The 25723-nt window shown below is 42.1% G+C and overlaps 1 protein-coding gene across 2 annotated transcripts in view; it reads left to right on the top strand.

The window, feature by feature from the left end:
* The window catches only part of AKR1D1 (aldo-keto reductase family 1 member D1), a gene marked incomplete at both ends in the record, with an annotated part of 34866 nt that extends 13296 nt beyond the window's left edge, over positions 1-21570 (top strand). The window contains 8 exons of one of the 2 annotated variants that reach the window (XM_080634491.1): positions 3338-3505; positions 7933-8049; positions 12165-12242; positions 14386-14508; positions 16259-16368; positions 16843-17008; positions 17776-17858; positions 21528-21570. In XM_080634491.1, the coding sequence (XP_080490617.1) occupies positions 3338-3505; positions 7933-8049; positions 12165-12242; positions 14386-14508; positions 16259-16368; positions 16843-17008; positions 17776-17858; positions 21528-21570 (888 nt within the window). The remainder of the gene's footprint in view (positions 1-3337; positions 3506-7932; positions 8050-12164; positions 12243-14385; positions 14509-16258; positions 16369-16842; positions 17009-17775; positions 17859-21527) is intronic. The other variant, XM_080634492.1, reaches the window with a different exon arrangement.
* Between the last annotated feature and the right edge of the window lie 4153 nt (positions 21571-25723).

The following is a 25723-nucleotide window of genomic DNA, read 5'->3' on the forward strand; positions in this document are numbered from 1 at the left end:
ATATGTGAAATGCTAGAAATGATAGTTTCTCCATCAGAATGAAAATAAACATATGGTATAAAGTTTCCAGACTTGCAGATGTCCCAGTCCTTCATCTGGGATGGTTCAATAGAGGCAGGATTTTCCAAAAACTGTTCCCTAGGTTGCCTTGCATTTTTATATGAAGCACCTTAGACCAGAATCTGTCAGAACTAATATACCACATCAGACGAAATGAACTAGTGCAACGAAAACATTTATATTTAATATAAACCCATCTCTGTCCATTGGTAATTAAGGCCTGGTCCAAAAAAAAGGCCTTCTCAAGCCCCTAAAGAATAAGATTATTCCTTGAGATGGAGGAGTCTTTCACAAAATTATTTGTACAGATGTGTGTTAGTCCCATGCAAAAGATTAAGAAATAAGTTCAGCTCTAACATAAATTAACTGATTCAGCCAAAGGCAATTGCAGTAACTGCAAGTTTTCTCATTTTCTTCTATTCCACTCTCCTTCCAAGTCAGCAATTATGCTGTTTCCCTGTATGTGAAACTCTACCTTTTTTCACCTATTCCTTCTGCTTTTGTTACTGACCAGACTGGCCCTGGTGTTTGAGAAAAGATGCAATTCAGTTATCAGCCTTTCCTTGCTTGGTGGAGTTTAGTTTACAGCTTCAGGAAACAACTGGGAGTCATGTTCATGCAATCTCCCAGGAGTGCAAAGAGAAGAGAGAGGAAATTCTAGGATCAGGTCCACACCCCATTTTCAGGCTCTTTAACAAAAGCGAAAAAGTAGAAAAACAAACCAAAAAAAACTCATAACTTTTTTCTTTTTTAATCTGTATTAAGATAGCGTGTCACTGTACTCTGAATGCTCTGCTTTCATACACTCGAATGGTAGAAGCCAGACAGGCTGAAGCTATCTAAAAGTCACACTGCTTGAAAAATCAGGTTTCATCAGGAGAAAACACTGACTGCATGTTTTAAAAATATACTTCTCGTTTGGATAACTAGTCATCACTTAGACTTGAGCTCACAGGACCTTTAAGCTAAGCCCTGTTGCTCTGCGGTAGTCAGTTTGAGCTTTGCAAACTCATGCAGCTCACTGCTGAGGCAGAGGTTTGATGTTGTTGTCATCAGTAGTAGGCAGGCTTGTAGTACTCCTGTCAGAGCTTTTTGCCTGCTGCCTTCCTCAAATCCTTGCCTGCAGGTTCAGGCAAGGACAAAGCAGTGAACATGTTGGAGGTTGTCACTGCTCCATGCCTTGCGCTTCTGTAACACTGCCCAACATGCCCCAAGTGAAAACTAGCCATTGACTGCGCCTCAAAGGCTTTCAGCTGTCATAGTCTTCATTACATCCTACTAACAACTAGGAAAGGGCCTTGGCAGGGGCTAGGCGTGCCTTTGGGAGGCTCCCACAATGAAAGGAGCAAAGTATTCAAACAAGTGTTTCACTGTCTCTCTCAATTAAGCAGACAATATTACATTGTCACTGCTGTAAATACTTTAGCATGCCAAATTGTGCCTGTTTGCCTCTTAGCCCTCACCCACATCTGTAATAAATCAGGGCAAGTGTGAGCAGCTTTGCATTTTAAGTAACCTCTAGGCACTGTATGCTGGAGCAGAAAAGTCTCCCCTGAGCCCAAATAGAAGTTGGTCCAGTCATGTCTGATAGCAGCCAGCCCAGATAGGACACTAAAGAGCAGAGCAAGCAGTCTGGGATATAGTCCCATTGCCACAGAATAATCTGCCACCAGATTCTACATATTTTTATCCGGAAGTTGAAACACAGATATCTGGGGAGGTAAGGGACAGTTAGACTGGATGAACTCCAGCATGAACCTTGTGCATAGCTCAGGGGCTCAGCTCTGGGACCAAAAGACACAGAGGTTGACCCCCAAGTGTCTTCAGCAGTTCTTCATAGATCTTTCTTCCATGAATGTGGAAGGGCAGACCAATGTCCTTGGTTGCTGCAGCATCCTGTGGTGACTACAGCTTTCATACCTTCTAGTTCAGCAGAGCTCTTCTAGAAGCAGAACTCTAATTTTACTCTTACTTTACGGAGAACTTCCAGACAGCTAAGCCAGTGGCTGCTATAAAAGGGAAGCTTGGAGAGAGAGAAGGGTGTCTGACTGCTGTGGTGAAAAATGGTCCTCCACACACAGTCCTGATTCTTGTCTTTCCTTGGCACCAGCAAAACCAACAAATTTGACATCCTCTCTTCATATCCTGCCTCATCTTCACATGTCTCTGGCACCTGGGTTTTTTTTTTTTAGTAGGAAAAGCAGCACGGCCTTGGCCCTTCAATTGGAGGTAGCAAAATCCACCTCCTGATATTTGCTACTGACAGCAGCACAGCAGAGTAGGTTGGCTTGCCCTATTTCACTTTTTTAAGTGCATCAGATGTCCTCAACTCAGCAGAGCAATGCCTATGAAAAGGGTGGGAGAATAGCATTGCAACATGTTGCTGAGAGCTCTTCACCACCACCACTTAGAGCTGCCCTCTCATTATACAAAGTGGGGGAACAATAAGATGTTTTCAGTACAAAAATTTCAGTGATCAGTCAAAATATTTCAGTTACCAGATTAATGCTTTCTTTGCTTGGTTTGGCCCATGTGCATTTTGCTTGCCACATTGGCTAATGGAAAATATGACTGTTCTGAAAAAAATAAGCTCACTCTGAATTTGAAGTGCAGCACACAGTACAAAAATGCCACTTGGACTTATTAAGACATTTCTTGGGCTCATCTTAAACTGAAGCAGTAACATCACACTAAAGCATCTACTGGTGCTTAGCCACACAGTAAAGCAACTATCCAGAACTGAGAACAGCAGTAGACAGTCCTGAGGCATCACCCTTCAGATTGTGATACCACCAATAGTAAATCCATTTGAGGAGAAAGAGATCAAATCCAAATTCCTGCTCTGCTGAAAGCTCTACTGGGCCATGAGGTATTCAAACAGCCTCTGTTTGGGGATTTTATCAAACTGTTGTTGTAGGAAAGCCCTTGCTCTCTAGATAGGAAATTCTGAAATAATTTTCATATCGAATACATTCAATTCTACTTTCTGAGGACTCCAGTACTCTCTCTTTCCCAGACACACAGAAATATTTGCTTTGCTGCTTTTCCCAGTCACTTAAAATGCACAGCCCATTTTTATTCACAAGTTGAAACACAGGTGTCTTGGAAGGTGATGGATGGACAAATGGATGGAGGTGATGGATGGACAAATGGATGGAGGTGATGGAGACTGGACAAACTCCAGCATGAACCTCATTCATATCTCAGGGACTCTATAGCATTAAAGGAGAGGCAGGCAGGAGGCCAAACCTGTTTATTCTTTTTCTTCTCCCATTAGACTCCTAAAGGTTCCTGCTTGGAGTCAGTGAAGATTGCCATTGATACTGGTTACCGCCATATTGACGGTGCCTTTGTCTACTACAATGAGCATGAAGTGGGACAAGCCATCCGGGAGAAGATTGCTGAAGGAAGAATCAAACGGGAAGACATTTTTTACTGTGGCAAGGTGAGAAGCTATATTTGGATTATTTACACAAGTCCTTAATTTCTGTGAGTGTGCTTTCTTAAGAATGCCAGTGGTCAACATCTGGCATACTTCCAAATCCAACATCCTTTATTTTTCTTTGCTAGCATTACCATAATGCTGCAGAGCTTTACGAGAACTAGATTTGCTGTTAAGCACAGGAATCACTATTGTTTTCAGTTTAAAGCCCTATCAGTATTAGAATTCTGCTTAGTAGTGTAGATACCTGCAAGTTCAGACCATTGCTACACTCAGTTGTGCTTCCCAAGTTGTTATTGTCCCATGTGTTTTGCTGGCATACACATTTATATAGTCACACACTGAGCCTGATGTGGATAATGATCTGGCAAATGAGTTATTTTCTGTTAGAGAAATTCTCCATACAGGTTTGCCGTGATATTGCACAATGAAAGGGGTGGGAGCAAGCGTCTGTGTACCAGGAGAACAGCAAGTACATTGGTACTATTGCCAGAAAACTACTCATAAAGCTACACCCTTGGTTACTGTATCACCTGTCATTAAAAAGTTCAAGGATGATGAATCAACTTACTTGGAGAGAAGATGTCATCACACTTCTGCTCTAGAGCAACAAGGCTAAAGTAATGCAAGAGCTAGTTAGTACTTTAAAGTCTTGGCTCTAAGAGTTGATTCTCTCTTAGAAGAATGAAAGCTTTTGTCAGACACTTCCATCAGAGAAGGGATACTACAATTACAATGACTATCCCAGGTATGAGCAAGAAAGCTCATTGTACATTGCGGAATAAAGATCAGATAGCTCCAGAAAATTTTGTCCAGGTTAAAACCTGGACACTAAAGTGAAGTCTATGGCTTCAAGTCCCCCTTCCTGCAGTGCTTCTTTGAACATATCAACATAATATTTTCCTTCTCCTTTCCCAAATAAGACATAATCCACAAAAGTTATTCAACAACCTTGGAAATAAATACCATGGTTCCTAGGGTGAAAGATGCCATGGGATAAAAGGCCCATTTTACTCTGAGCAGTTTAGTTAAGTTCTATGATCTGGGAAACTAAGCTTCAGATGGGGTAACTTGCAGACCAAGTGGATTTTCAGCAGCTGTAGACCAATTTCCAAGTACAGCAATTTCCAATCTGTAAGTATGCAACTCTTTTCCAAGTTCCCTGCTTGGGTCTAGTAGTAAGAACCTTGCCATCCTAAGAAAAACTTTGTGTTCTCAAATTTTCCACCTTTATCAGGGTAGTCTCCCAGTCTCTCATATGCCAAATATGTTGATTTGAATCAAAGTTGAAATACTTTGTTTCAGCTGTTTTATAGTTTCATTACTGCAAATTACCAGCAATATTCCAAATTGAAAACACAGAATTGTGCCAAAAGGTTAGAACCAGATGTCCTAACAATTTTGAACCTTTTAACTTTCCCAACTGTTTCCCCTGCAGTTTATTTTCCCATATAAGCCTCTAGGTTCTGTGAAAGCACATCTCTTTGTGAAGTTTCCAAACTTATTTTATTACATCTTTCTATATTCAGTTGTCTGATCTAATCACTGGAGTATTTTCCTAGTTGATAATCACCACTTAAACATTGAGCCATCTATAAAACTACATTCGATTTGTTGATTGTAAGTTCAGTTTTCCCCTAAACTGCAGATCCTGCAAGCCACCGGGCTGCAAATTGCAGTATCACAAGAGTCAGTTGTGGTTGCATCCTGCCTTGTGACTCTGAGATGAGACACGTGAATTTATCTTTCTGTTGTGTCCTACCTGTGCTTGCCAAAACTTCAGGTGCTCAGGGTGCTCATTAGAGCATATCTGTAGTCTTTAAAGACTTCAAAGGCAGAAGAAGAAAATATTCTGCAACCAAGTCAATCCATCACAATCCAGGATTTTCACAGATTTCAGTGAACGTTTTCACATCAGCTCTGAGCTTCCCAGGAGGAATGGGACTGGATATCCCTTGCCTAATGAACTTTTGTATCTTTAGCCTTATGTACCTCACAACTTGAGAGGTACAAACAAGTATCAAGCCACTGGCAGGTACCTCAGCCATGGACTGGTAACCGACCGATACGAACTGTTGCATCTTCTAGGAAACATTAGTTACAGTAGATCACTCTCAGAAGCAGTTCCCACGTCAGAAGTTAGTTTTGTTTTCAGCCTTGCTGACCCCAAAAATACTGGAAATTCCCAAGACATTTCAGACTCAAGCCCCTCATGCAGATACTTCCTTAAGCAGAGACGGTGCTTTGGCTTCAACTGGAGGCTGGTCCATCAGCAGGAATTAACAAGAACAGCCCTGCTGAGTGGCAGTGTCACTGGAATGGTGACTTGGTGCATTCATGCTGCATCTGCCAGTTGAAATCATTTGCACTTGGCTCTGCTGCTGGCTGGCTGATCAGGCAGAGCAGCTCAGCATCCAGAAATTTTAGAGGTTTTATATCAACTGCCAACATCTCACTTGGCTTATATTGCAAGACCTTTTGCGTCTCCTCTTTCATCCCAAGATATTTCTTTCATTAAACTAGAAGTAACATTTCCAGGAAACATGGTGTCCTGAAATGCCAAAGCCAGCTGGCAGCTTTGACTGCTCAAACATCTACATGGGTTCTACTTAGGTAGATACTACAGTAACTTGTAAAACTCATGAAAACAGTTATGAAACTCTTAAGTTTCCATGGCATCTATGTTATTAACATAGTACAAATGTTTGCTATTTCTAAAGGCTGTTTCTTTAGAACTTTTGCTGTTTTTTCAAAGGAAGTATATTCACTGGAAAGGACTAAGTTCAATAACACTGCAGTAGAAAGGGAGCTCGGAAAAACTGCTTCTAAACTATCAACATACCTCAGGTTACTAAATTTCCAAAACACAGTAATGAAACAAAATAAACATGAAGAGTATACAGACTCGTTTACTTAGTTATATTCAAGTCCATCTCATTTTACATATGCACTGCTTAAAAAACACCCAGACCTAAGGCTTTCAGGAAATCCACTGGAACAACTTAAAACTCTAAGAAGATCTTGGTTCCTTTACTGCAGTACACCTCAGCCTGTGTAACCACCATCTAACGATCACAAAGTCTTCATACCTTGCAAAATAGAAATGGGCAATGTCTGGTATGAATTTCCAGGTGCCAAACCCTCTTTTGGTTCATCAGCTTAGGGCAGGGTCAAATGTACTGTGCTCAACACAACTGAACTTAAAGACAGCACATCCTTGTCTCTGCTGGCAGAACTGAGCATATTGTTTCCCTGAGGAATATCTATAAAATAGTGTAAAAAAAGAACAAACATCTAGAATAATTTAAAGCTCACCTAGGCTATGTTCTTTGATACCTATAATCATTATCTTCCCCTGAAATGGCAAGTCAAGTGTTTCCTGTCTCAAGAACCAATCCATTCTACACCTTGGCATGCAGTGACTGCCAGCTTTGGTGGCAGAACTGACAAGACAATGACCATACCAACAAGCTGTAGATTTTTCCAGCCAATAAAGGTGCCAAAAACCTCAATATGACTCCTCATGTCAGTTCTGTGCATTGAAAAAAAGGTAAAATAGCCCAGTTTATTGTGTTCAGACAAATGGCACTTTAAACCTTCCATTGTGCATTAATTCCAGGTTTTGTCGATTTTAACTACAGCAATCCATTTACAAAGAGCTCTTGGTTACTAATTACCATGCTATGTTATTATCCTCACAAGATAATTTGCATCAGCAGAGTTCAGTTAGAGATAGTACTGAAAGCTCATCAACTAAACACACTCCATAGCAACATCAGGGCATAACCCTGCAAGGAAGCAGTTGTGATTAGAGAGGTTGAAAAGGCTCTAACTAGTCATGATTAGAGAGATTGAAAAGGCTCTAACTAGTCACACCTGCATTGCAGTAACTAAACATTATACATCTTTCAGTGAGGATCAGGGAGTAAACTAAAACTTCCCTAGATCAGGCAGGCAGTCAGGCTCCACAACCACAGGAGAAAACCAAAAGATTCTCTTTGTCTTTTTGTGCTGGGTGCTTGGCTGTTCAACAGCTAACTCACATGATGCGAGCTTCTGCCTTCAAGCATAAAACTGACCACAGATTTCTTGTGGGAACAAAGTTTTCCAGTGAAAGCATATGCTTGGAAAGCTCAGAAAACAAAAGGAATCTGTCTAAGATCATTGAGCAAGAGTTTGCAGTAAACTCAACTCAGAAGATCCTGTGTTGTAATAAACAAATATGCATGTCTTTACTGTGACAGTCCTGGGCAAGGATTTCTGTCTTATCTTCTACACCTGCCAGGATAAGTCCCCTCACCTTTGTCTTGCACTGTGCATAACAGGCTCTGACAGAAGGATAAGACTGTGTGTGTGAGGGGTGGTTCAGCTGGAAGATGCTCACTCTTACTCCTGGAACCCAGAAAAAAAACCTGTGCTTGTTTCCCCAGCTGTGGAATACCTGTCACCCCCCGGAGCTGGTGCGTCCCACGCTGGAGAAAACCCTGAAGATCCTGCAACTGGACTATGTTGACCTCTACATCATTGAGCTGCCAATGGCTTTCAAGGTAAAAACCAAAACTGACCAAAGAAAGAGCATGATTGGCTTCAACCAAGGTCTCCATGTAGCATCTTCCTTGCAACTTCCATTCCATGTTAAAAATAGCCTTTTGGCCAGAAAATGCTTGGTATATACTGCAGATACATTTCTGTTCACTGCCCACACAGCGAGGCTTGTATGTGGTATGAGAACAGTTACTAACAGCTGTTGTGCGGGGTCTCTCCACTGAAAGGACAGTTCTCCTAACTGGGGTTGAACACTTCCTCACTGACAAATTACTGTAGCTGCATACTGAAGCAGCACATGTGTCTTGATCCTGACCCATGAGCAGGGAGTCAGTGATGGAAAGCAGTTATACAAAGCAGTGAAGAGGCATTGGCAAAGTTTGGAGGGGGGGCAAGGGAAAGTGGAAAAAGCCATCAAGTTGATTTCCCTACTCTGTCCCAAAACCAAAGTAGTAATAAAGCCACTGGGCAAATTGTAGTTATAATCTTAATCTCCTTGAACTCCAGTGCTTCTCTTGGACAGCTTCAGTAGACCACAGTTGGTCCCGAACACAGGTTGTCCATTTCTCACACTTTAAAGTTAAAGCCTGATACTCCTTCATACTGCTGGTTCTGGGAATCTTGTAGCCAAAACCTTTGAGTGCAAGGAGCTCACATCAGAGTTATATGCCTGTTTTGCAACAAGCTCTTGCAGGTCCTGAAAGTTTCTGGTTTCGTGGGATTTTGTTTCTTGTTTTACAGTTTTTGTCTGCAATTAAATGATATAAAAGCAAATTAAATAATACTGCAATTAGAAGAATGAGAGTCAAAACATATTTAAGTGGTTTTGAACCAATTAAATCCTTTTCTTAGAGAGAATAGGGTCAGGCAATTAGGTGGCTGATTGTTTCTGAGGGATATTTAAGCTGTAAACTGGCCTTTTTCTGCAAGAAAGGTAGTTCTCTGGTTATTAAAATTGTATTTTGCTACAGACTCCAAAATGCCAGAAGCATCACGTAGGAAATGATTTACCAATGAAGCAATCACTTCAGACCTGCAGTTCTTTCTTCCCCAAGGAAGCCCTATCCCATTAAGACCTGTATAGGAGTAACTGGGCTCAGATATTAAAACTTTATTTATATGGTCCCACGTATGGAATCCTTTTGGGTACATTTTTAAAAATTTCCCACTGCTTGCAATTTCCTGTTTCCCTCTGCTTGTGTTTGTATTCTCCAGTAGTTCATTCTCCCACATAGTGAAGGTCATTGTCTCACAATATAAAAGTATAGACAGCTGGCTTTAAAGTAATGTACATCTGACTCCCTGAGGCCTGTATCAACAATCTGAGTTGTTAAAGGAGTATCAGTCCTAGAGATTCATTCATGTCCCCCATGAGAAATGGAGAAAAAAAGAAGTTGCTTTCTGCCTGAAAAATAGACATTTTTCTGTGCCAAATAGAGAAAGAAAAAGAACCTATCCTTTTGCAGTGGTGACAAGTGTTCTTTCTTTGTTCCCTCTCTCACAAATACACCCATCCTGCATGCAATGCTTGCCTTTGGTGAGGAGTGTGCAGGTGTAACATTACCAAAATCCTGCTCTGCCCCCGTTGCAAACATTGGTGCTTTACTATCTCTCAAAAGCCTTCTAGCAGAAGCAGTCTCTGCTTGCAGCCAGTGTGAAGACGAAACTTACAGTCCCTGAAACTGGTAAGAAACATGCCCCTGCAAAGCCAAGCAGTGTGAGCTGTTATAGGGACTTTTAGGCTGATGACCAGTGTGGAACAGATCTCCTCCAGGCCTCTGTGTGTCCTCTGCTTGGGGAGATCATACCCAATGGCAGGTTTTCTAGGGGGCTCTGCTCAGATGACTGATCCATTATTCAATGGATCTGTCAAATGATCTCCAGATCCCTCCCAACTAAATTATTCTGTGATCGCGGGAAAGCAGGTATTTTAGCCTTATATTGAACAAGTCTCATCCAAGTATCTTCTTTTTATTTTAAGAGGATAAATCAGAACAGATCAATGGCCTCACTGACTTCCTATCACCTTCTGTTTGTGCAACAGGCATTCGCAAGTTGTTAAAATTGCTCTTTTGAGACAGCCTGCTTGTCAAAGACCATTTTGTGAAAGTGATGGGATGTGCAGACCTGCCTTCCAGCATCCGTGTGGGTGAGGAAATTATTGTAATGGGAGTATGGCTTTTCCTCTCAGAGGTTACCAAGTGCTGTCTTTTAAATATGGAAGTTGTCTGCTAGCATTTGAAGTGCCTCCAGACTTTGAACATGACATGATACAACATGATCCCTGCACGGTGGCAGTGATGTATGGTGTTGTCCCACTTACTTCAGTGCTGCATGGTAGGCAGCTACCTTACATTTAGTCTAAAGTGTGTGGCTATCTCCCAGGGAACGGTGAGAGAAGAACTGGTGCAATGTAGCCTGTGAAAAATCAAAGCTGAGAAATGTGACCTTTACAAAGACCCGGTAACCACCATCCTGTAAGCATCAAAACACTACCTTTCTCTCATCGTTTTCTTCTTCTTTACCCATCTGCAGACAGTTCTTCTATTCATGAACTCCCTTGTAATAAAAGGTAGCTTGGCAGAGAAAATATTGCCTGGAGACTATACAGCAGAGTCAACTGTACTTCTGTACCTTGTATAGTCCACTGGAGGCAGGAGGAAGGATTAATCCTTGTGGAAACCTACAATAGCTGCCACCGCTTAGTCAAGATAACTTAATCTTTAACCAGTGTTCATCCTAAGTTTGTTCATTTTTTAGAACACAAGTGATAGAAATAGAGGGAAATGGGGGCATGATAAAGCAGCTAATGTAATTCTTTTGTATTGACTACTACAAAATAGTGTTGAGCAGAAATTAATGAATTAGAAGTGGATCAGAGTAAAAAGGTCTTGAATTCAGACTCACCCCTGAACTCAAAGAAATCCAGCTGCTATGCATTGAGCTTGGAGAGTCTGCTGGAATAACATGGCGATGAACAGTTGCTTCCATAATGCTATGGGGTAGTTTTGTAAAAAGGGCTTCTCCACTTCAAGCTATGATGTCAGTTTGTCTTCTAATAGAAAAAAATTACCCAACAGCCATCTACCTCCTTCTAATAAAGACTTTTTTTTCAGCAAGACACAGCAACAAAGGCAATAAGTTGTCTTTGTGAAATTCATTGAGAAGAAACAGCACACTTGGAGGAGACAGGCTTATGCCTGTAACTTAGACCTTGGCCTCTGAAATCTGAGGCTGTGTTTTTCTTAGGCTCACTTTTCCCATGAAATGCATGGAGTTTGAACTTGACTGAATTTGGAGGCGCCAGTTACGGATCATATTAGTCACAGATGCATGTTCTCAAGGAGTTACCATGTCAACATCTTGTACCCAGGCCTTTGAAGTGTAGCAGTTTGCATTCAGATCAAATGTCAAACATCACTGAAGAGGTTTTTATGGGAAAAAGGTGAAATTGTGATCAGACAAAAGGGGGGGAGGTGTTAATGCATTCCTGCAACAACAGTGAAGTGACCAGCAAGCAAGAGAAAGCTGTGCTCATGAGATATCAGCTCATAACTCATCTCTGAAGCTTTGTTTGAGGGGTATAGAGATAGGAAGAAAGAGTTCCTAGTGCCCGAAGAAAGGTGGTGAGTGAACTATAAAGGTTCACAGCCTTTGCTGTAGCTACACATGTACTAGTAGAAAAGGGCTTTTGGAAATGGTCCCTCCAACTATTGAGAGGTGTACTAAGCTGGTACTCTTCCCAGGTGGCTAAGCAGGATCAGGGGAAGGGCTGGGAAGAAAGGAGGAAGAATGTAAGAGAATACAGGTTGGTACTCTAACCCAGTCCTTTGGAAGGAGTCCAGTCCTTTGGATGCCACAACATAAAGTTTATTGGAAAACAAGGCCATCCGGGAACTTCTGAGTGTGCACTCATGTGAAGTGTATCCAAGGATGATCTAGCAGTTGGGCATGTGGTAAGCCCAGCACAAATGACCTGTTGAACTTTTGGTGTTTCAGAAAACTTGTGATTTCTTTGTTGTTGTTGTTTGTTAGTAGAAACAGTCTCTGGAAAAATCTTTGCTTTGAGGAGTGAATTTTTTTCTTTAAAGCACAGAAATGTGGTTTTACTTTTCAGCCTGGAGATGCAATCTACCCAAAAGATGAAAATGGAAAAATTATCTACCATGAGACAGACTTATGTGCCACTTGGGAGGTAAGCAAACACAGCATCCATACAGACATGCTTTAAAACCACAGATCTTCATTCTTAGTTTTCTTTGTGGCCTTCATCACTAATGCTGAGGCAAATTGACAAGGCAAATGGATCAAATTCTACTAGCTCCATGGATAATTTTTTATGCTGTAAAAGTATGGGTATTGTTTCTTGCCATCACTTAATCATTTTTATAACAAAATAAAGCATTGAAAGAAGGAATGTGGATATCAGGTACTTTGACAGAGTGCACTCTACATATGCCAGTTGAGGTACCTGTCTTTTCTATCAGATCTTTACAGAAGGAGAATGTCACTAAGAAGTGACTGCATCCTCCTCAAAAAAGGAAGGTTTTACCTTCAAGAAAAAACCAGAATTTGCCCTAAAGCTCACCATGAAAAAAAAAAACAAACCCAAAATGAACAAAAAAATCCGACAACAAAACCTAAACTTCTAAATTCAATTATCAAATGAGAACATAAGGTTTTTCTGCTAAGAAAGCTTGGAGGGGAGTAGCATTTGCCTGAAAGATTACATCCTAAATTCATTTGTGCTGCACTCTAGTTCTTTAACCAGATGTTTCCTTAAGCCCACTGCCACTTGGCTTCAGAATCTCAGGTAAGGCAGGAAGTGAGATTAGCAACTTCCTCACATTCCTGCCTTTCAAAGCCTTTGACTCACTTTAATTCACGGCCAAAGCTGGTCAGTTCTCCATCTGCAATAGGCCTGCTGCAAAAACATCCCTAGTTCAGCCCAGTTCACACCAAGAGAGATAATATAGGCACATTCCACTTCAGCTTGCACCATCCAGAGCTGGACAGTTTGTCCCAATTTAGCTGTACTTGAGGTACAGCAGATAAAGATGGAAAATGGTGAAATTCTGAGTGCAAGTTCAGAGTGGAAGAGTGCCAGGGGCAGGCTTGGGCTTTCCCCTGGCAGCTGAGCCACCCAGGCTGCATCTCAGGGGGAATGGGGACTTCCACATTAGCTGTTTATGTTACCCTTGTCTTTGGCTGATGCAGTTCGTTCCTCTTATTCACAGGCTAGTTGCTCAAATGTTGAAAGCAACAGTTGTTTGGTCACTGTTATGTTTTCATCTTCAAGCTAGTGCTTATTGTAAAGAATATATTGTAGCAGGCTTCTCTCTTCAGCTAATAAGCCAAGAGAAAAATAGGTGGCGGTGAGTGCCTGTGAGTAACAGCATCAATCTAAATAAAACAGGCTAAACTCAATCCAGATAATTTCACTCTCTCAGTATGGTGCTAGCAGGCAAAAATGGCTCCAGATGACTGTATTTGCTGACTTGTCACTGAGTGATACAAAGCGTATGAGGCCAAGTAGAGGTCATCAAATGCATAGTGCCTCTTACCTCCCTGCTTTCAGCTCCTGTGAGACAGAAAGAAATAACAAACCGGCAGGAGAGGCATGCAGCTCCACAGTGGGGTCTGCTCTGTCTCAAACAGTCACTGAATTATTTGTGTGCAGACTTTCTGGGAGCAAAGTAGGAGACCATAGGAAAGGAACCTCTTTCCCCTTAACAACCCAGCAGATGAGGCTAATGAAGACCAGGGCATGTGCTCATATCCAGTATTCGCAAGGCTATTACAATTTGTCTGAAGAGCAGAAAAACTGGAATTCCTCTCTTTTTATTTTTCTTCCCCCTCTCTGTACTGTACTGAACTGAAATTTTCTGTGCTGGTTTTGTGATGTGCCTTGCCAGATATTTAGGGGATTTCACTGAATAGAGACTTCATATGAAAAACTGTTGTACAATCAAAAGGAATAGACTTATCAGGAAAGCAATCTGTTCCGTTCACTCTCACTTCTCCAGCTTTGAGGCAATGCTAAAGCAGCATAAAGTAAGAAAACTCACTATCTGTATCTCAGATTAATCTTTCTGCTCTCCAGACAAATTTTACCTTTACAGGAGGTATGAAATATTAGGGTTTGGCCTGGAAACAAGCCTACGTGGGAACGAAGTTTAGAATAGCAGGAAGGTACCAGCCCTTATGAGTTCTGCTGCAGCAGCAAAGGTTTGTTTGCAAACACAAGGATGGTCTATATTCCACCTATCTCTCAAACACATGTTCTAAGGAGTCAAGCCAACACGTAGGACTACACTGGTCTTTTGCTTTCTTTGCAGGCTATGGAAGCATGTAAAGATGCAGGCTTGGCAAAGTCTATTGGAGTATCTAATTTCAATCGCAGGCAGCTGGAGATGATCCTGAACAAGCCAGGACTTAAGTACAAACCTGTCAGCAACCAGGTATGACTGCAAGCCAAGGGCAGTGCCTACCATGATGCCTTTGCCCTGTAGGAAATGCAGAGGTATGCACAGCCTAAAACCACCATGTGCAGAAAGGTGACATATGCTTTGCCACAGATGTTGCCCTCCATACTGTCACACTTCCATTTCTAGCTTGAAAAGTATTACTCATCCTACCTAGGCTAAAGATAAATATGGGAAGGTGCCGGAACAATCGCTTCCTCTGTTCCTGCTCCAGGACTATTAAACTATTGCCTTTGTGCCAAAGCTCCATGATAAGGTTGAATTCTGAGTCAATGCAGATCTTAAATCAGTTCTATGTACCTTCCTTCAAGTCCAAAAAATTCCCCAGACAAACCATTCAGAGCTAACCAGTCCTCAATGAAGCCGTGTCTACCTCAGCTGACACCAAACCAAAACAACCTTAAGCATCAGGGATCCTGAGTCACTCTAAGCTTCTAAAGTTTCAAAGCCATTAGAAGTAACTCCTAAATTCCCAGTACTTGCTCTCTTGTGCCTTTCCTATAAGACATCATTAAGAATTAGAGAAAAAATGAAGTTAAAGAGGAGACCTCATTAAGCAACTGGATGTGAGCTGAACAAGCCCATGAAGATGATGGGCATGTCCAAGTTAAATTACAGCAGCAGGGCTCAGAGGAGGCTGTAAGTGGCAGTGACACATCTGAATGCCCAATACCTTTGGCTCTGGCATTTGGCAGGTCACTGCATTTCCTAGAATCACGGGGAAGCCCTTCTGACTCATCTGGCACAAACGAATATCCACATCAGTAGTATCAGAGAAGAGGCCAGAGACCAACTGGGACCAACTTCCTGTCCTCAGCACGTGGCCTGGAGAGCTGGGATTGACTTGAAGCAGAGCAGGGATGCTGGCATGGCCTTCATTTCTCTCTTTGGCCTGCAGGGAAAGGCAGCCCGTGAAAAGAGGAAATTCCAGCACCCTTCACTGGTATTAACTTGCCCAGCGAGTGCAAAATGTAATTGCTGTTTCTGGCGTGCCCCTAAGACTGCACTGAACGTTGCTGCTGCTTCCTGGGTCAAGGAAAACCAGGCAAAAGATTAAACACAGCTTAGGGTAGCTAGCCAGCAAGCAAGCATAGAAGTGCCAACTAGCTTCAGACAGCCCGCTAACAGTGGTTGCTCTGTCACCTTGTAGACATCCCTTTCCCAGAGACCGAGAGCACAGCCAGAAAAATCCCTGCCTGTACGGAACAGTATTTGCAATGTGGTAGGGCAAAGCTTGTAGCAAGGTCATAAACATTATGAAATATCTCACCCTCTACATATCGCCCCATCACCTCTCTATCTGGAACAGCCTATGCCAACACTTCCCCTAAAATCAACATTAGATTAGTCATCCTGAATGAAAGAGGCAGAGAAACAAAGAACTGACCCACATAAGATGCGTTGCTTTCCCAGCCTACTTCTCTAGGGAGCTTCCCTCGCCTCCATCCCCCACAGCTATTGCAACTTTTCCACTAGGGGCCGATAAAACTTCCTTGCAGCCAAATCATAATCACAGGTGTTGATCTGCTGTCCATCAAAAACCAAAAAACCATCACCCAGCAACATACAATTAGAACAGCAACCACAGACTGATTTTCCCTGTTCCTTAGCATACATCCTTTCCTGAAATGATCAAATGGTCTGTAGCTCTCACAAATACTGGGACACCATTTGCTTCTGTATCTGGTTCTGTTGATTAATCATTCTTTCTACATTATTCTTATAGGTTGAATGCCATCCCTATTTCACCCAACCCAAACTCTTAGAATTTTGCAGACAACATGACATTGTTATTGTTGGGTACAGTCCATTGGGAACATCCAGGGATGAAACATGGTAAGTCCCCATGTTACTTTCTAATAGAAGGACAATATCCGGGGAAAGAGTAACGGTTCTCCGCTGCTGGGACTCTGTGCACAATACCTTTGTCCCCATTTTTCAAAGTAGTTTCGAATTTCAATGTCTAAATATTACTGTTCTGAATGTAAACTTGCAAACCTTCTGCTGCATGCTGTCACCAAAATATGCCAGGTGTCTGTACAGGAGGTTGCCTTAGTTCTCCTCTAACAGAAAGCAAGGGTCTAACTGGGAATGTTGAGGCTTAAGTGAGGAAGTAGAAACTAAGTCAATGTTAGGACATCACACAGGAAGTTGCCTTTGACAGCCCTCCAATTTAAATGCCAGATCGTTTCATTCGTCTTTCACATTACTTGCCAAAAAAGGTGCAGCATTTTGTCCATAAACAAGTAAATGCCTCTATGTTTTGGCATTAAAGTTTTTTTATTTTCTTTTTTTCCAACTTTCTTCCAGGGTAAATGTGTCCTCCCCTCCTTTACTGAAGGATCCTGTGCTGAATGCCATTGGCAAAAAATACAACAAGACAGCAGCGCAGATTGCTTTGCGTTTCAGCATCCAGAGAGGGGTGGTGGTAATCCCCAAAAGCTTCAATCCACAACGCATCAAAGAGAATTTCCAGGTAAATGTATTTCGATGGTGCATGGATGAATCCTCCTACACTGGCTTAGCCCTTACAGAAGGTGATTTCCCCATTTCTTTCTGTAGGCTTGACCAATGTCAAGCTTTGCCACATTTGATGCTTTTTGTCCCCATCACTTAATGGTACCATGCTACAGCAGTAACTGAGCGAAGTAAAGGAAATTTCCATGTCTCTTAATCCTCTGGAGTAGCTAAAGTTCCAGCTGGTGGTGTATCCCAGAGCACCAGTTACTGCAATAAGCAGCACAGGTGAGATGCAGTAATTCAGTAGGTCAGCAGACCAAGGTTTCTAGATGTAGGTGGTCAATAATGACTGACTTGTTCTGCCCAGTTTTCAGGTGTTGGGCTACTATGTTAGGGAAGGGTTGCTGCATAGAGGTGTGCCAGAAAGGTTTATAACCACACCACCAGAAAGCGTCTGGCTTGACCACTACCCTCAAAAAAGATGAAGAATTAATTCCTGTGACCCTTGCAGCATTCAGCACGCACACTGCTCCCTACTTTTCCTGCCAATGTATTGCTTTCAAAACTGGTGGCCCAGTGCTTGCAAGACTACCTCTCTCTTCTTGCAAGTGTGCAAGCAAATGGGACTAGACCTGATCATGTTCTCAAGACTTTCCTATAAATGCAAGTATGGATTTTGGGGGAGAGAGGGAGTCTGGGGCATTGTACTTCTGAAATCTGGAACTTATGAATGTTAATTACAACAAGAAATGCAAACTTATGGCTAACATCTCTTTCCATTAGATCTTTGATTTCTCCCTCACTGAAAAAGAGATGAAAGAAATTGAAGCCCTGAACAAAAATGTTCGTTATGTGGAACTGCTAATGTAAGTCCAGAAGGAATCCTAGATCCTCACAGAACATTCCTGTTTTTTCAGAGGATTATAAATAAAAATAACTTTCTTTTTTTTTTTTTTTTTTAATATAAACAACCTTATTTTAAGGTAAGGCTTAAACATGGGAGGTCTTTAATGCAGCCTTAGTATGTTTCTGGAGCCATTGCAAAAATAAGCGTGCAATACTTGCTTACAGCTTATACGTCAAAAGCCCACCTAGTAGAGAGTGACTGTATCTGGCTATTCTATCCCCAATCCACCTCCTTAAACACTTCCTGCTTTATGTTGGAATCACAGTCTCAGCTACTGACAAAGTGTAGCGTTACCCCTGTCTAGCAGTGTGGGTATCAGAGTTGAAATTCAAATAGGAGCATTTTCTTGTCTTTCCACTCCTTCACTCCAGTGCTCAGCAAGCCATGCTGCTGCTCGAGTACAATTGTTTATAGATTGTAAGCCTAGTGTTTCCAGAGGCAACTTGTTGTAAGTTACCATGTGAAAAGCTAAAAATGAAGACCACTGCTATAGATGGCCTCAGGGCTAATTTAGGGAGAGCTATGTTCCTTCTCACCTAATACTTTGGTCAGAGCATCAAAATTTGCCTACACAACTTTCTCATTAAAGACAATCTTTAGTGACCACAAGTGGCCAGAAACTTTGTTTCAGCCTTTTCTCTGACACCATCTTCTTCAGCAACCTCCCTCTCCTGATGTCATGTTGAGTTGTACCTTCTTATATGGAAAGCAGAAAGCCATGCCGCTTGTTTGACTGCTAGATGACTTCCCAATTATCCCTGAGAACTAACACGGCTTGATCTCTTTCTGCTTATGATCTAAAGCTTACTACCCAATGTGGTTTTGCTTCACCACCCCAGAAGGCTCAGTCTGACCCAACTTTCTCTTTCAGAGAACAAGGCCATTTGGTTTTCCTTCAACTCAAGAGTATCTACACTTTATGGCCAAATTCTATGCTTTCCCGTTTTCAGGGCGCTCAATGTGTAGAAAACGCTAGAGATTCATTTCCATGCATTTCTCCTGGATTATCAGTGTCTTGACAAACTGCAGTGTTCTCAAGCACTAAAATTAATGCAAAGCAGAATAGCAGCATCAATAGCACTCTAAAATGTTGACTATTGCTCAAAAGAGGAGGGAAATGTTGCAAAGGAACAAATAAACCACTTACCGTGCTGTTACGTATGATAGGAAATACGAACTAATTTAAAAGCATCATAATGGAGTTTGTCTTTCATATTTAAGCTCAACCAGGTGCTCTGAAGCTTTAGTTTCTTAAAACTCAAAATAGCCTTCCGTCAATTAGCAGCACTTTGGTTCCAGAAGGCTTCTTACAAATGGCCTAGCAGATTGTTATGTGTGTTTTGGTATTTGAAATGGTTTGTTTTTTCATAGCTAAGTTAACCTATAAACACCATTTAAACTTTTAGTGTGTATACACACAAAATGTAACCTTGGTACAAATCCAAGAGCCTTTTTTTTCAGAAGCAAAATTAAAGATGTAAATGCTCACAAGAGAAGAACTTTCTAAGCCACCAATCAAAAATCCTAATAAACGAAATGCTTTACTTTGTTAGACTTAATTTGGTCATGGGAGGCCATTTAGGACAAGGAAAACAAAAGGCATATGATGGTTACTGCCAGCTCTATTTTTCCACAGGAGTGCCATGTTTGGGGAAAATGCTTAAATACAGTGTGACCTCAACTGTGAAAAATGGCTTCTTAGAAAAGTGATGTTGCCATGCAAGCAGCAGCTAAACATACATCTGCCCACTCTGTCTTCTCACACTACAGTGTCTGGAATTGACACTGCAACAGATGAGTTACCAACCTAAGAAGATTTCTTATTTCATCCAGCAATATGTATCTGAAAAGTCAAACCGTCATACAGAAGGAATTCTGGTTAGTCAACTTTGTGCAAAACCTTCAGCTGCTGTGATGCAAATGCCAGCAGGAATGGAAAAATCTAGCTTTTTCCTCTGGCTCTTCCAGTTATCAACTACCATGGGTACTGTGTGCAAATCGGTTGTTTAATGGTGTGAGTAAGCCCATATGAACAGGATATTGCAGTCATAAGGAATAAGTTAGCAAGTTAAGTATCGAATAGAAAATGGAGATTTTGTAAAAATATGAGTATTTCAGGAAGTGCAAGTCTGAAGTGGTTTCTTCTCCCCTTGGAGCAATCTAGAAGCATTGTGCTGGGCAATTTTTACAATAATCCATCTGCCTATCTTGTGCTCCCAGTCTCTGCTATGGATATTCTTCCTTACCAGTTATTCCAAGCTGCATTAACTCCTCTGAGTGCATCATTTTCACTCAAAAATCTCAGACCTTTGAACATGTGCAATCTGACTAGCAAGCGTGCTCAATAGATGGAAAGTAGAGATATGACATTGGCAACTCAGACTTTGTTAACGTATACTGAAACCAAACAAGCCAAAGTGTTGTGGCTTGTTTTTTTGAACCAGCTCAATCTGTTAATGTGTAAACACTTCAGCTTGGCTGAATATTGGAATGAAATGTTTTGACAAATGTTTGATGTCTTCCAGTTAATTAACTTCAATATTGTGAAATGTATCCTTCCCAAACTCCAATGATCCACAGCTGGGATAAATGCCAGTATTTGTTGTGCTCTGCTGTAAAGCAAAGCAGCCAGCTGCCATGGTACACCTGAGAAAGCTCTTCAGAAATTTTTACTTTTGCTAATGGAAAGTGTCTGTCAAGCCAGAGCTTGTGGTTTAGCATCATCTTCTCAAACAAACAAGAAAATGCACAACAAAACACAACCACCTCTCTCTCAAGCCTTCCAATAATGGGCAAACTGTGTTGGGTTTTTTTCCACCTGGGACCCTGGGAATTTTATTCTTGCCTTTTATAGAGATTGTAGATCATGCATCTTCCCTGAACATGCAGTTTTTAGAGTGAAGCCTGAAGCATCTCCACCTTAGGGTTGTTCATGGCTGCATGGTACCATTCTCCCCTGAACTGCGTCACCCCAAAGTTGTTTCATAAGTTCTCTGCCACTACTGCTATTAACCTGGCAAAGCGTTTACCTCTAAGCTGAGCTAGAGTACCGCCAGACCTAGTCAAGATATGGCAGCCACTTGGAGAAATGCATCATGCCAGACCCAGACCTGTTCATGCCAGCTCTAAGTGCATAAGCCAAAGTAGTACAGTCTAGTGTCTCCACCTCCCCTTCAAATATAGCCCTTATTTCTGAGGATCTTTCTAGACATCTGATCAAAGAAGTCTTCTGCTTCCACAATGCACATAGTGGAGCTAAAACACTTCTACTAACCCGAGTTAAATCCACTGAGTTAACTAGCAAGAACAGGTGATATCCAAATATTTGTTGGTTTTTCCCATCTGTCCTTAAGGTCTGTAAGCCTGAAAAATGGTCCTTCACCGTCTTCTCCTTAAATGCACAGGTTTGCTTCCCTGCAGGGCAGATCATTCAGAGCAGACAGCTTCTGAATAAGCAGAAAAACCTTCCATGAAGGCCATCTATATATTGCAAGGAAGGGGTTTGCCAGGCACAGCACAGTGATATCCTGTGATATCACAGTGATAAGACAGATATGACAGTGATATAAGCAATGTGATATCCCTCTTCAACCAAGCAGCTCACTTGTTCCATCTCACTTATCCACAGGTGGCGTGACCATCCAGAGTATCCCTTCAGCGATGAATACTGAAAACAAGGTGCATCTGGGCAGTTTCCAAACGTAGTGCCACTGCGCATCGTTGAAAGGGACCCAGCGTTTGGTGCTTTGACTTCATTGGAGGCTGTTAAAATCAGCATTAAAAACATGACATATACTTTCTCCTGTCTTGTCAGTCTCTAATTGCTACAGAAGATCATATCTATTTAACCTATTGAATCTCTGGTTTTGGCTTAGGAGATTGAAGCTTCAAAAACCGTCAACAGATAAAATTGAACATTTCTCTTGAAAAACAGACTTACTAGCTCAAACCAAGTCATTTTCACTCAATGGTGCATTCTTTGCTGAATTTGAAGCAAGAAGTTCTGCTTCAGTAGATGTGAAGCAGTATCATTTTGTTTCACAGCTCAAGTGAAAGTTAGGAGCAGGGAACTAATTAGATGATATATCAATATACATATAATTATATCCACTGCTTCATACAGTGAAGCCTGTTTCACTCTGACCAGAGAATTCTTCAGCTGCATACATGGGCTGCATTGTGCAGCTACACCCCAGATGGCTTCACATGCAAGTAGCTCAAGCTGTAATGCATTATACACATGTTCATATCTCCTCCATCTCAGCTGGTGACCTCAGTGAAACACAGGAGAGTGTATGACTATTTCATTTATATTTGAGCTGTTATAGGAGGATGATATTTCATTTATATTTGATCTGTTATAGGAGGATGATATTGCATCGCATTCCATAAGCAACCTGGCGCCATCCTGGAGTTAACACTAAGAGAGCCTCATCTCATGAAGTTAAAAAGCCCTTAAACTTCTTTCCTGCTCCACAAACTGATATTCACAAAAAAAAAAAAAAAAAAAAAAAAAAAAATCAGTTCACTGCAAAATTCATAGAATCATAGAATACCAGGTTGAAAACCACCTCAAGGAGCATCTGGTCCAACCTTTCTAGACAAGGCATGACCTAGAGTGAGCCAGTTCCCTGTTTGGCCAAATCTTACAAGTGTTAAATTAAATTCCAAGTTAAGATTTTGAAGGCTCTTGTATGAACTCCTGACCAAGACAATAATGAATTAGGAAAACAAGGGCCAAAGGAGGAGGAAATAATATTTTTTTAAATACCGCTTCCTACTGTACTTTGAGACTGCACAACACTGGTAGGCCCAAGAAAGTATAGGAATCGGACAGAAGCATCCAGGTTAGAATCTCGACATTTTCTTCAATCTGTGCTTAGCCGTCTGAAACATAGGCACAGAGGCATGAACACCAGAGTAAGAAAGACTAATTCCTTCAGAATTAATTTCTTTTTTAGACCACGTGTTTGCTCAACAAGTTGTGCAGCCTATAGGTGCATCAGCCTATACCCACGTCTGCTGAAGGCTTCTTTCCCTCCCTCCAGTGCCCAAACACTTCAGTTTCCTGCCACAGAGGGGGACACTAGAAGTACTGGAGAAGAAACTAAACCATACACAGATTACTTCATGTACTAAAACGTATGTACCCTCACGGGTGGAAAATGGGTCACACACAAGCTTTAGTCTATAGCATTTGCTTTTATTTATTACTATTGCTATTTATTGTCCCTGGAGTGACCGCAATGAGAAAATGTCACAGTATACAGTTCATGGAGGCACTTCTATTAGGTTAGGATGTGCTCCTCAGAGCTGAGGCAAAAGGTATAGGGGTGACCATTTCACAGGAGGAATAGACAATGCTCGAAATGGTCTAGTGCAAACACACCCCTGGATGAGCTCAGTGAGCACCACTAGACAAGTCAGGCCCCTTCCAACAGGGGTGGCCTTCACACAACGTTTATAAATGCGTTTATAAAACTACGCCAACAAAGGAGCTTTCTGCTTGCTGAAGGTTACTCAAGGGCAGTTCCCATTTTATTCTATTACCCACTTGGACCAGAGGGAGAAATAAAAACAGGGGGGAGGTATAACTGAGGAGGAAGGCAACACATTATAAATCTGCTGTGTAGCCCCAAGGACCATCTCAAGGTCAGGTGGAGCTTTGCTCCCAGGGGTGGTCAGAACCACTATCACAGCCCTGCTTTGCCCCTCTGCGAACAGCTGAGCTCCTGGCCAAAAGCCTGAACAAAATCCAAGTCTAAGTTCAAGTGCCATAAAAAAGGACACTTACCACCATACCCAGTGTGTTATTCCAGTTGCTTCACAAGTATAAGCCTTAAATAGAGCAATCAGGGCTCAACTGTTTAACAGTAGCACTGTATAAATTTCTGCACTGTAACTTGACCAGGTGCAAGTCTCTGGCCATGGCCAACGTTCAAGCTGGGGTTGGCAAAGCTCTTGTTTTTTACACTGCAAATGTCAACTAACGCTCAGCTTAAATGCTCACACCAGCCCCTTCACAGCTATCTGCTCTTTCCAGACATTCCCCTCCTCCTCCCTGAGGTTAGGCAGCACCTGAGGCTCTCAGTCTTCAAACCATACTGAGTTAACAGGCAGGATGGATTGCAAGTTCCTCCAGCCCCTGTCATGCCAGCAAATTCCTACCTGCTCCATGCTAATAGAATCCTCCTTTTAATTGCCTCATTTGAATCTGATGGAAAAAATAAAAGATTCAGCCTCTTCCCAGGGGCAAATGCTCCCATGCTCGTTTCCATCAGTTATGAAACTGCTGCTGACATCTAGCCTAGTTTTTCCCTCTGCTTTGCTCAGTTTCAGACCGTTGCTCTCCATTGTTCTCCATCTTGCCCAACGCAGAAAAGGTTTTTAGAGGAGGGAAAATAAACAAGCCTGCAGATGGGGACTTGGGGAAAACATTCCCCCACCAACTGCACAAAGAGACAGAAAACCCCCAAACCTCAGCCCCACATAAAATCTGCTTACATCTAGCAAATTTCAGAGGTCTATTGAATTCACTGCCTGGTGCAAAACGTGTTGCTTGGAAGCACCTCATACAGCCCTGCTCCAACTGGAAGGGTCAGGAGTGAACAAAGGGGGCTCCAGCACCTCCTGCTCCAATAGCAATTGCACGTGATAAGAAGAGACTCAAACCTGTACTGGGAAAGCTTGCTCACTTTTACAGTAAGTAACCTGAGCAGTTTGCTACTCTTCCTGTAGCCACAAAGTGAAATGAAACCCAGACCGAAGAAGCTTGCTTCAACAATGCGCAAGTGACTTTATGGCAAAGAGAACAAGTGATGCAGTGTTTCAGATTCTTTTTGCAGCCCAAGAGCTGCTCTGGTCTGGCCAGCAGAAACTCAGGTGATGTGCTCACATCCGCAGCAGCAAAACTGTTGCCACAGCTGTACGTTAGATCATGGGCTTATCCAGCTGTCGGAGGAAGAGACATTCCCCACTGTTACACAAGCTCAGGGCAGAGGACAAAGCTTTAGGGCTGCAGCAGCTGGGCCCTTCCTTCAGCACGTGCATGCTCGCACTTCATAGGTGAAGCAACAAGGAAACACTGTCAAGCAGTTATTGTACAACATGCTGAACTTCATCCTGCACTACATGGTTAACTGAATGTTCCCCCATGGGCAGGCAGAGCTTCATCTTTCCCTAAACTAAATATCTGGAATGCGACTGTTTCAGAAGAGACAGGCGTCCAGTTTTCCCTAATGCAGTGCAGGTCCCCACAAGAGGAACAGGGAAAACCATTAGAGGCCAAGTGGGATAGGCCCTGTGTCCATTTTAGAGCCTTAAAGAATGCCCTTTGGATTTATGTTGCGTATTTTTGTACCACAAAGCTATCAAGAGGTTTTACAAGTGTTATCATGTGCCTTGTGGAGGAAATGCTGAGTAGTCATACCAAGCCACCAGTCAGAATTAGGACACTGTTTTGGCAGAACTGGACACAGGGGAAAGGAAGGAAGTACCTTCCATAGTTCTCATCCCTTGCCTGCCATGAAGGCGTACGTGACACAGAGCTGGGTGCTCTGCACTAAAAATGGGATCTCTCTTCTCCTGGGAGAGGACAGAAAGCAAGTTTTGCAAACAGTAGGAGAATCTCAGAGGCCACAAAAGACAAAGCCTTTGGTTACATACAGCATGTATATCCTCACCTGATGAGGCTTCCTCACTTCATTCCTTTCTCGAATCTAATAAACTCCAAAGCTGCTCACCTCCAGATTGGCAACATATTTAACCATCACCATATCCTCAGGATATGCAAAGGAATTCAACAGCAGAAAGGCCATTCTCCTT

The sequence above is a fragment of the Psittacula echo genome (genome assembly GCF_963264785.1).
Source record: "Psittacula echo genome assembly, chromosome: 1".
Taxonomy (NCBI): domain Eukaryota; kingdom Metazoa; phylum Chordata; class Aves; order Psittaciformes; family Psittacidae; genus Psittacula; species Psittacula echo.